The sequence below is a fragment of the Cordyceps javanica genome, chromosome 1 (genome assembly GCF_051103115.1).
Source record: "Cordyceps javanica chromosome 1, complete sequence".
Classification (NCBI taxonomy): Eukaryota; Fungi; Ascomycota; class Sordariomycetes; order Hypocreales; family Cordycipitaceae; genus Cordyceps; species Cordyceps javanica.
The window spans coordinates 2,244,762-2,256,014 of NC_139295.1; the positions used below are offsets into that span (position 1 = coordinate 2,244,762).

General features: G+C 51.8%; 3 protein-coding genes across 3 annotated transcripts; all 3 read right to left on the reverse strand.

Moving 5' to 3' along the window:
- Positions 1-743: 743 nt before the first annotated feature.
- On the reverse strand, positions 744-1,323 carry V2A60_000681 (cytochrome b5-like heme/steroid binding domain-containing protein; the record flags this gene model as incomplete). Its single annotated transcript, XM_083252049.1, has 2 exons — positions 744-901; positions 1,224-1,323. The coding sequence occupies 2 exons, from the start codon at positions 1,321-1,323 to the stop codon at positions 744-746; spliced, it is 258 nt and encodes an 85-aa protein (XP_083108175.1).
- Positions 1,324-2,050: 727 nt separating this feature from the next.
- Positions 2,051-3,600, reverse strand: V2A60_000682 (metalloendopeptidase; the record flags this gene model as incomplete). The annotated part of the gene is made up of 3 exons (XM_083252050.1): positions 2,051-2,209; positions 2,351-2,781; positions 2,907-3,600. 3 exons carry the CDS (start codon positions 3,598-3,600, stop codon positions 2,051-2,053), a joined length of 1,284 nt encoding a protein of 427 aa, XP_083108176.1.
- Positions 3,601-4,686: 1,086 nt separating this feature from the next.
- V2A60_000683 (S-adenosyl-L-methionine-dependent methyltransferase) lies at positions 4,687-6,142 on the reverse strand (the record flags this gene model as incomplete). Its single annotated transcript, XM_083252051.1, has 6 exons — positions 4,687-4,788; positions 4,873-5,335; positions 5,451-5,718; positions 5,795-5,880; positions 5,942-5,958; positions 6,023-6,142. 6 exons carry the CDS (start codon positions 6,140-6,142, stop codon positions 4,687-4,689), a joined length of 1,056 nt encoding a protein of 351 aa, XP_083108177.1.
- Between the last annotated feature and the right edge of the window lie 5,111 nt (positions 6,143-11,253).

The window sequence follows — 11,253 nt, forward strand, 5'->3', positions numbered from 1 at the left end:
GCAAGACGAGGCTCTGTGCATCATTTGTCTCATTCTCTCGCAGTTTTCTGCATTCTCTTAAAAAGAAAATCTCAATAATGAAAAACCCTTTGGCCGCTGCAGATTTTGCAGGTCGCCTCTGTATGCGTACTAGACTGCTTGTCGCTCACTTCTACGCCTTGATTAGCTAGACATGCCCGCCAACTGTCACCAAGAAAGAATCCGATGGCAAAATCCTGCAGAAAAAAAAAGAAGAAAAAAAAGAATGCATGGCAATTCAATTCACGTTACACGCATCCGCACAAAAGTCGAGAACTGTTTTTTTTTTATATTTTCCCATGCTTATTCCCAGCTGTCTATGCTCTATTTATTGGCTGGCCGAAATCGGGCATGTCGTATGGCACCAAACATTTGTCTGCGTTTCAAGGCATTTCAAGAAAAGAAAAAAAACCAATTCCACTCCGTCTCCAAAACCTTGAGAAAAAAATTGTACATGTATGCTAGCAGTGCCTAGCTAGAAAGATCCGTTTCCGACCGATCCGGCGCAGTGCATGCTGCTGATGGGCGGGGTTCGCATTTGATGCGGGAAGAGAGAGAGAGAGAGTCAGAAGCAAAGGGACACGACAAGTCGAGTGCCGCCAACCTCTACCGTGGTCGCATCAGATCACGAGCTGTATGTGGGTGTGTGTGGTCGTGTGGGTTTGTGGATATGTGTCTGTGTGTGTGCGTGTCTGTGTCGATTCTTTCTTTTCCATGCGAACTTCTTATAGCTTGGCCGATTCGGTGACGGTACCAATCTTGAACCGGTCGCCGTACTTGGCCAGCACGCTCTCGCCGTGGTACTTCCAAAACGCCTTGGTGGCGTCCTTGCCGCCCATGCGCTGGATGACGCGGGCACCGCCGGGGTGTTCGTCGACAAAGTCTAAAAGAGGAAGAAGAGAAAGAAATCGGTCAGTTTCATGATTGCAAGGCAAACAAAAATATGTAGACCCTTTTTTTTTTTCTTTTCCTCCAGCACCTCATCGTCGACTACCAGAAGAGACTGGGGGAGAAGGAGGCGGGGGAGTTTCTCGCGGTCGGCTACCGAGGTGGTTGGAGCGGGCCGCCGCAAGCTTGTGACGCAACACATGGCTCGCGACATCAAGAAAGCACCTCCAGCCCGCTTCCCATTTCAAGAAGGAAGAAAGAAAAAACAATTGTCCGCATAGTTTGAGCTAGCGATTGTTGAGCGGGTAGAAACTTACTAGTCACGTCGTAGACGGCACCCTCAATGATGAGCCAGATGCCATTGTCCTTGTCCTTGTGCTTGCTGACCTCGGCGGTAGCGAAAGTCTTGTCACTCATGATGGGCGGTCGTGGTTTGAAAAAAGGGGCGAGTTCTTGTGATTGAAAGGGTCAGGAAGAAAGTTGACGAGAGGTTGAAAAGAGAGGAGATGGAATCGTTATTCGCAATCGAAAAAAAGGTGTGGAGGAGAGAAAGACGGCCGTTTGTCCTTCTTAAGACAAGAACGGTAAAAAGAAAAAAGGTTGCTGGTTATGACGGCAGCCCATATCGTATTAACCTCGGCTCGGCTTGCGCGCAAAAACCCCACACAGCAAAGGCGTTGGCTGCGCGCACAAGACAAACCAGACCAAACCCGCACACTAAACTAACGAAACGAAATGGGGAACGTCATTCACCCTCCTTCTACAGCCTATCAACGCACTGCTATTCGTAAAAGCCCGCCCGGCCCTTGTTTGCGGGGACCGTGGCTGCCTCCCCCCCTTGGCACGGCGGCTTACTCTCAGGGCCATATAGCCGTACCGGTTCCCGGTTCCGGGGGTGATGATGATGCTCCTTGTAATCATGCTTGGGAGGGGGGGGTCTTTTGCTTCTGGACGACGTCTTTTATTTTTTTGCTATGAATTGATTGCTCTATAACCTCTAGAGTCCCGAGTCTTTTTTTTTATATCGATTTAGCAGACGCTCCCTCTCGCCATGAAAGTGATGAGACTTGTGAGAAAGCAGATGCTAAAGAGAGAAAAGACAAAAATAATAAATAAATATAAAAAAAAAAGTCAAAGCCCTACTTTACACCATGGCGTCAGGCCGCGGCATTTCTCGCCGTCCCTGCTTGACCGCAAATCGGAATCGTCGCGCAAACGACTCGGTTCCCTTGCAGTCGCTTTGCTCCCGCTTGGCCAAGGCCTCGGGCATGAGTTGTGTGAGTTTTGCAATTCTATGGTCATTCTGCAGGCAATGTCATGTTAGTAATCGAGGAGAATGAAGACCAAAAAAAAAGAGAGAAAACATGAGAAAAAGAGATGACACAACGACAAAATGTAAAGCCAATACGAGTCAAAGACACACACACAAGCATCAAAAACATACCGACGGATGCGTGCTCAGCACCTCCTCCATCTCCTGCCCGTGCTGGCTCATGCGCCTCCAAAAGGGAATCGCCGCGCGCGGGTCGTAGCAGGCCTCGGCCATCATCATCAGCCCAATGTGGTCCGCCTCGTACTCGTGCGTGCGGCTCATGGGCAGCTCGTACATGAGCGCCGGCAGCACAAACGCCCCCGTCGCCGTCCACATGGCGAAGAGCGCCAGCCCCGGCAGCGCCCCGACCAGGAAGAAGAGCGAGCCCGTCGTCAGGTTGCCCACCCACGCCAGCGACAGCCGCTCCGCCGTGTGCGACGCCGTCTGGTGCGCCACCTCGTGGCCCAGCACCGCCGCCAGCGCGTCGTCGTTGCCGCACATCCCGAGCAGCCCGCTAAACACAAACACCTTGCCGCCCGGCAGGACAAAGGCGTTGGCTTGGGCTTGATTCTCGATGTTAGCGCTCTTGTCTTGTGATGCCTTTCTCTCTCTCTCTCTCTCTCTCTCTCTCTCTCTCTCTCTCTCTCCCTCCGTCTCTTCTGATAAACAAGGCAAGAAATGTACTCACAATCATCCGCAATCACGTAAATCTCCCACTTCAAGTCTGCCAGCCCGCTGACGGGAATCAGCCGCCGCATGACGTTTTTGACGATGCGCGTCCGCACGTCGTCGTCGGCCAGGATGAACCCGCCCGACGCGTACACCTGCTCGAGGATGCCCTGCACCGCCCGCGGGTGCATCCGCTCCGCAATCTCGTCCGACAAGAAGTTGAACCGCGTCCGTCCCGTGAGCGGGACCCGCTGCGAGTTCCACGCGTAAAAGGCCACCGCCGCCAGCACCACCGCCGCCACCGCCGCCCTGGACAGGGGACCCGACGCCGCCTCGCGCGCCGTTTTTCGTCGCGCAGGCGGCGGCGGCTGTTCTTGCCCGGATCTGTATCCCCCACCCGAAGTAGACCCGGTCGTCGTCTGCTTGTAGTAGTAGTTGCCCCTTTCCGCCTCGCTCCACGTCCTAGGTCCCTGCTGTCGAAAGTCGGACGGCCTCTCCCACGTCCCCGTCACATGCTCCGCCTCGTCGGCTTTTCTATCCGGGTGTAGAGGGTCGCGACCCTGTCTCCGTCTGGCGGTTGAGATGCACAGTGCTCTGCGGATGGTGGTGGTGGTGGTCGTCGTCGTCGTCGTCGTCGTCGTCGCAGTCGTCGTCACTACCACCCTCGCCAGGCCAATTCGGCCCGCCCGGCCTAGGCGTAGGGTGAGAGACATGGCCTGCCCCTCCGAATCCCACTCGGCTTGCTGCAAAAAGGGGGTAAAAACCGACGACCGGCAGGATTGTAACAAGAGGCTTGCAGCACGCCGGCCCGTTTGTTGAGAAGAGGGACGGGAGGGGGGGGGGTGCTTGGCAGCTCCCGCAAACACCGACTTCGGGCGGCAAGGTTTGTCGTCATTTAAGTGGGGCCGATCTTGTCTTTGTCTGACTCGGCGCGCTTACTTCTCTGCCGCCGGCGATTGATATCCCCCCGCCGGTGAGGTTTGCGCTTACATTTCTTGATTGGATTGCATTAAATTGTGTAACATGATGATCCAAAAATTCTAGTCGCGCAACACGCAAACCACGTCATGGTGTTGTTGCAGAAGCTTCTTGTCACCGGCAGTGCTATCCAAGCGCCACCTTCCAACACAATACTGAGCAACGATAAGTTTTTGGGGATTTTCCTTCTTGGCACTCGCTGCTCAAAACATAATGTTGAATTACCTCATCAGAGTGCGAGGATAGAAGAGCAAATCGTTTTCATACTCGACAGCTTGAACCATCTTTTGAACATGATCCACGTCATGCCTCCTAGACGACGGAACGGGTAGGCCAACACCCAACCAGCTACTCCTGCTTCCATCTATCCGGAGCAGACGAGGTAAGAAGACGTCGAGAGATAGACTGGACCTTTTCTTGGAAAGAGCCAATCGGGCGCCCCTGTCAAACCCGATTTGCATGCCGGCGCGGGTCCGTGCTCGCTGTCCCGTCTGACTTTTGCGTACCCGCATCACCACGGCTAACTCTCCGATTCAACTGGAATGACTAGCGTAGTACTAGTTTCAAGATCTGGTATAAACTGATTCATTGGCTACTCGAATCTAGATTGTTTTTTCTTTTCCTTCTGTCGGTCAGCAACCGGCATAATGTCAACTCTAGCTAGCAACGACAGCTGTGGGTGCCTACCGCCCATCTTCGACAACCCTTTGGTTTGCAAAATAACAATAGTCCTCATGTATACCGTCCATTCTATGCCCTCTGTGAAGTATCCAAAACGCTCCGTCTATGTTCTACTCTGTCTATTCGCCCGTGTACCGCCATTATTCGTTCGGATGCGGCTTACGTCCCCAGACCACCCAAATAGGCAAGTAAGCATGTATGCGAGGGTCGGAGAACTCTCGCCTGACGTCGACCAAGGCCACCTACCACCATGTCAGCCTTGTGGAGGAAATTTGAAAAAAAAAAAGCAAACAGAAAAAGAAAAAGAAGAGAAAGTGAAATCTTACTTCAATCTGCTCTGGCGTTCTGCTGAATGCCCTGTTAAACATGCGAAACGAGAAACCGGCCAAGCCGGACATGAAGTTTCTCTCCCACATGCGTCCGATATCCTTGAGCCTGTCGTCCTTGGGCCATCCATTCGTGGGCATCTTGAATATCTGCTCCTGCACGTCCACAAAGCCCACACGCTCGTACACTTCGCGGAGCTTGTGCGCCATGACGGTGGGGCGGTCGCAGATGTCGCCGGCAACGGCCATGTCGTGGAACCACCGGGCCAGCGCCGAGTCCGGGGACAGCGTGCCGTCGTCGCTGGTGATGACGCTGTCGTACTCTTGGGACTCGAACCACCCGCCGGGCTGCAGGTTCTCAAACGCCTGCTTGGCAATCTGCTCCTCAAACGACGCCCAGCAGCCCGACGTTACTCGCGTGTGGATGTAGTCGTACTTTTGCGAATACTCCCACGGTTCGGATCTAGCCGCTCGCGCATTAGCTCTCCCCGCCCCCCTCCAATGCCTGAAGCAGCACACGGGCAGACACCCAGCTTCCCCTGCCTGTGTCCAACACTCCCCTATCCCGAGTAACTTACGAATCTTCAACAAAAAAGGATACATTCGGTGGCACGTCTTCGGGTTGAATCGGGGACAGGTCTGTGGCTACAATTTGTGATTGCGGAAACTCGTCGCCCATCTGAATCGCCCAGTCTCCAGTTCCAGTCGCTATATCGAGCACCAGACGCGGAGGCTTCTGAGCGGACAGCGGTGCAAAGTACAACTTTCCTCCAAAAAGTCGTGTCATTGCGTTGAATTGGAGAAATAGACGTTCTTGTTCGATTGTGTCGTTGGGAAAGGCATATGCTTTTGGAGTGTTAGTCTGGCTTGAGGAAAAACACATTGATATTCTCCGTATCAGAGTTGGGCGCGGTAGACCTACAACCAGCTTTGTATGCATGATATGTCCTGCCAAACTCTGTTGGAAAGTTTCTGATGCTCTCCGAGAGCGACCAAGACGATTCGACGCTGAAAAGACTATTAGTTGGCTCCTTGGGAATACCCGCCCTTTCTCCTATTATACACGCACATGTCTTCAACCGCTGGCTATTGGCATGTTGTTAGATTTTGATTGTCCTGGAACCGACGTATCTGATAAATGGAGGCTTACGTCGGGTTCTATTTCGGCGGATGGCAATGAATAGTTGAACGAGAATTCGTACTGGCTCAAGTCCCTAGGGTTATCCTCACCACTCCCTCGGCCCTGGCCGCTAGGATTTGATCCTGACATTGTTATTTTTGCAGTTGCTGTGCTTCTTGGAGACTTGTTTTTCAAAACGTTTCCGTCTGTTGCTTGCCAGCGCAGTCGAGACCACGACACTTTGTTTTGGTCAACTTGTCAAGTTTTGAAGTTTTTTTTGTTTTCCAAAAGTAATCTGTCGACTCCTCTTAAGAACGGTATACTTGAGTGGATCCCCCCTGGCTGATGATTTATTTTGCGTCTTCTTTGTCTCGTTGTCGCGGAGAAGGATTTGGTAGAAACCAAAGTAGGGGGAGGGGGGGAGACGGACAAGGTTCCAATATTGGGCGCACAACCTCTGCTCGAGGACGGATGAAATGATGGGGGCTGCAAACCGGAATATGATGGTTCACATCTCAACCGCGGCAGAGGCGGGAGATGGACAAGTGATGCTGAAGCGAGCACCGACTGCCTGCTGACCGGACGACCGCGGAAAGAGACGAGCAGCGAGGAGCGCGCCGAGTACTGGAGGCTCTGCGGCAAGAGCGTTGGCTTATACGGTAAGGCCCGAGACGTGGCAGGTCCCACACGTACCAGTACGGTCCACCTCGAAGGGAAGAGCTTTTCGCGGCCCTAATGCAGGTTTCTCTTGATTCGAAAGGATCATCCATGTGCCCAGTGTTTTGTAAATCTAGAGCATGTGTACCGAGAGATTGCAAGGCCTGGGATGAGCTGGGTTTACGTCGAGCAGCGAGCCGCAAGAGAGGTCCATATGCGAAAACGAAAAAAAGAAGGGGAAAAAAAAACAAATCCGAGTAGAAAGAATGTGCTGGAGGAAGCTGGGTGTTGCCCGTCCCAGCGGGATGGGCACAAGCCCGAGTTCCGGGGAAATGGTTCAGCATCAGGTCTAAGACCAAAGGGCTACCAGTAGCGTTTGGCGGGTAGGTTCCAGCCCGCCGGGTCTCCCGCCCCCCAATTGATTGCGGTGGCGTGCCAGCAACTACCTAGCTAATCAACTAATGTACTGATACATTGGGCGGCGTATCTGCCAGGAAGAGGAAGAGGAGGAGGAGGAGGAGGGGGGGGGGGCGCGGGTGGGCATGGCTTCAACCCAAGTCCTACTATTAGTTAGTCAAGCAGCCCGGTGGGTTCGCGAGTGAACAGGGGGGAAGCAGGAGGAAGAGGAAGAGGAGAGGAGGAGGAGGAGGAAGGGGAGGAGTAGGGATACCGGTATGAGGGCAATTTAGCTTTTCCCCTTCTCTCTTTGATTTTAATACGGGGCGAGAGGAACGCTTGTCCCGGTAATCTGGGTCGAGTTCGGGTGCTTTTTTTTTTTTTGCGTCACCAAATGGAAATCCATGATGCCAGCTCAAAAGCCGGGATAACTCCCGATGGCCATCGGCTTTGACTATATAGACTTGTGCCGCGCGCGCACATATGCAGCATGTTGGGGGCTGATGAACAGGATCCAAGCTTTGGCGAAACTCTCTGTGTATGCGTACGCGTACCTGGAGTTGTCTGTTTATTGTTTTTCTACTTTTTTTTTCTACTTTTTTCCTGTCGAAGAGTTGATACAAGTGACAAGAACACCGACGCCCCCCTTCTTCGAGGTCCAAATGCCCGAAAAAATGACTGGTTTCGTTATTAAAAGCACAGGATGAATCTCTGAGCTTGCCACGGCTGGGTTTTGACCTGACGACAAGCTGAACAAAAACGAACAAGCTCCGTCTGTCAAGCACTTGCAGCAAGGCTAATGCGAGGCTAGGTGGCTGGGTTTGATTTTTTTTTTTTTTTTTTTTTGCCAATTTTGCTCCCCGACATGAAATTAAACTGACGATAACGTACAGAAGTGGAAGGTGACCAGCTCTCAGCTCTGTCTGTTATATTACATATTTGCAGGCATCGTGCATGATTTATCGTGCCCAGCCTTCAGGCAAGGACCTTGCTATATGAGCAGGGGTTCTATTAAGGACCAAGTAATAACATTAATCGCAAAGCAAAGTTGAAAAAGAAAAGAAATCTTCTCCAGCCCCCAAAATTTTCCCAGCCAAGCACGCCTCCTTGACTTTTTCTTTTTGCCTTTTTTTTTTGCTTTTTTGCTTTTTGCATCAAAACGTCAGCAAAATGAAACCAGCATGTTTGTCAAAAGAAATACGCAACGGCACGAGGTGTGCAAAATGCTAGGCGTGTCTTTTGAAACCGAAAATGATTTGCTGGAAAGAAAAGGAAAAAAAAACCCTTGTCGCCCTTTTCTACAAACCAAGCTAGCCCTGCCTGATTCTTGTCAATAGTCGGCGCCATGCGCGCTCGACTTGAAAAAAAAAAAAGAAGCGAAATAAAACAGGCACATGAATGATCAAGATGCCGAGTTTGGTGTGTCCCAAGTTCGTTGTCTTGCTCACTCAAGTGGGCAGTGGGGGTTTTAGGCTGCCCCATCATTGTAGCAGTACTCGATCCCCCTTCCTCCTTATTTTTTTCTTTTCTTTTCGTCGTCATCCTTCTTTTTTTGTCATCGTTCATGGTGACATTAGGTCCGGCCAAGACTGGCAGCATTCAAGGGGGCAAAGACGGGAGCAACCCGAAGAAAGTAAGCTCTTCCGGGGTTGAAAACAAGGGAAGGAAGACTCTCTGAATAGTAATCATGCCCACGTCGCCTACATGGTGCCTTTTTATATATATATGAACCGGATGAGAATTTTCCCACCGGATTTTAGCAAGCTCGTGTCTGAGACACGCAATTTTTTTTTTTTTTTGTTTTTTTCTTTTGGACTTGTTTGCCCACCGAGATTTATTATCCTACAATGTCGAGAGACACCGACTGAAAAGAGAAGCCTAAAAAAAAAAGGTGCATCTTCCCGGACCATGTTGAAACTCGGGTTTCGCAGCTCTGTGTAGAATGGTAGTTGTGGTGCAACCACTTTTAATCACCGGATTCTCTTCAAGTCCCGGGTGACCACTGACAACTGCAACACTCTCCATCTCTTTTCAAACTACTGGTAGTTAGTCTTGCTGATATTCTTTGCTTTACATATCCTTGGCGATGACAACTCCAAGGGTCGGCCGGTGGAGAACTTGTACCGAGTACTTGGGCAACAAGGGGGGGGCGAGGAGACGCGGGACCCGACTATCTGGGTGCCCGAACCCGACGGTTTGGTTACGGGAACGCGTTTTTGGCACATGGGAAGCCGGAAAGCACTGACCCTCCTCCGCGGGCTGAAGCAGGGGGGGGAGTGTTGATCCAAAAAGGGGGGAGCAAGTCCCGGCCACAGTCTCTACTTGTTCTACCAGTACGCTCCATTTCCTTCTTCTCTCTCTCTCTCTCTCTCTCTCTCTTTGTTTTTAATTTCTTTTTTTATAAAGACCGAAAAGCAAAAGAAGAGCGACTCAGTCTCACGGCAACACCGGGCCGGCGTGCACGGTTTCGTCAGCAGAGAGAGTGTGTGTGTGTGTGAGAGTGAGGCGTCGTTGTTGTTGACAAGGGGACGAGATGCAACAAAGCCTCCCCCCCCCCCCCCCCCCCTCCTCCTCCCGCCCAACAGAAAGCAGACTAGTGTTGAGGAGAGGGAACTCTTTTGGTCCCTGTCCCTTGTCCTTTTTTTTTTCTTCGCGAGAAAGCCCGCGGCGCGCGGTGACGACAGGCGGAGAAGGGGGAGGGATCCCCGGAAAAAACTATGTTATATTGCCTTCTCCCCTTCCCACTCGTCCCGAGAAGGGAAAGAATTTTTTTTTTTTTTGAGACTTGAAAAGAGTTTCTTGGACTGATTCCAGCTCTTTCATTTCTTCTAAACTTTTTTTTTCTCTTCATTTTCGCCCAACATGTACGACAAGGCGGGACTCGTGGGAGGGGGCCATGTGGATGGCATGGTACCATTCTAGTCTATAGACATTTCGAGCAAATGCGGTTTTTTTTTTTCTCTGCTTGACAAAACCCGCCAGGCTGGTTACGCCCAGCCGGGTCCCCTCCCCCCCCCCCGGTAGGATGCCCAGTTGATGCTACTGTAGCAGCGGCGAAGCGGGAGGATCGTCAGCCAGCTGCGCGGCCCCGTCTGGTTAGCGGACAGCCCCGTGAGGCCTTCCTCCCCCTCTCTCTCCAGCCACCGGGTTGCAATTTTTTTAAAAGTCATAAGAGTGCAGGGGGCAGGCTCACAGCAACTGTATGTCATTTGCCGGTTGCCCTCTTTTCGTCACTGTAATTGACGACGCATTTTGTAAGTATGATTTTGCTTCACACATGGACCGTCCTTCTCCACCTACCTGCAGGTTGTCGGCAGGTTTCTTGTGTGCGTGCGTGCGTGTGTGTGTGTATGCGTGCGTGTATATTCTACTTCTGTACTTGCCAGCAGCTGAAAAACATGTGCAGGCAGTGGCGGGCACTGGCAGCATTGCCAGACGTGTGTTGCTGTCCCAAGTTCATGCAATTCAAGATTTCAGTCAACACCGAGGTCAGATGCCTCCCTTCCCCCCTGCCCCTCTCTTCTTCCGGCAGCAAACGTTCTTCATCTAGATTTGCTTTTCGGCACAGTCTACTCCGTATGTGGCGTCATCAGTCACCCCGCCGTCTGTCTGCCTTTTCCAAAGTCTTGGGAACGGGAGGCGGAAAGCGATGCGGCGGCGCAGCATGAAACTCAACTCATTCAACGTCTAGGGGAGAGAGGAGGGGCTCGTGATCAACAGAGACAAAAAACGTCGTCACAAATGCGTCCTAGAAATGTGGAAAAAAAGGGAACGTGCAGAGGATCCCGGTACTCGTATCAACAGCCGTCTGATGCCTAGGCGCTGGTCTGTTCCCCCCGCCCCGGGTCCAGTGACCCTTATTCTTGAGCTGCTCACCAGGTCGGCATCACAATAGAGTCTGTGGCGAGTTACAAGTAGTTACTCTACGCAATCATCGTTTGCGGTCACTGAGGAGGCGGCCGAACGCTGGGTCATCGGTGCTTCGGGCTGATCATCAATCAAATCTTTCCCATCTCTATGCAACTTGATGTGCGTTGGTGAGTGAAAGCTGCAGTGAGAGAGACGGGGGGAAGAAATAATAATAAAATAATAATAAAAAAGGACGGCGAAATTTCCGCATCGACAACTGCCGTCGTCGATCCTACTACTTGGTACTTGGTTTGCCCATCTTCTTCTATGCGACGCAAAGACTCCCACGCAGCAAAGGA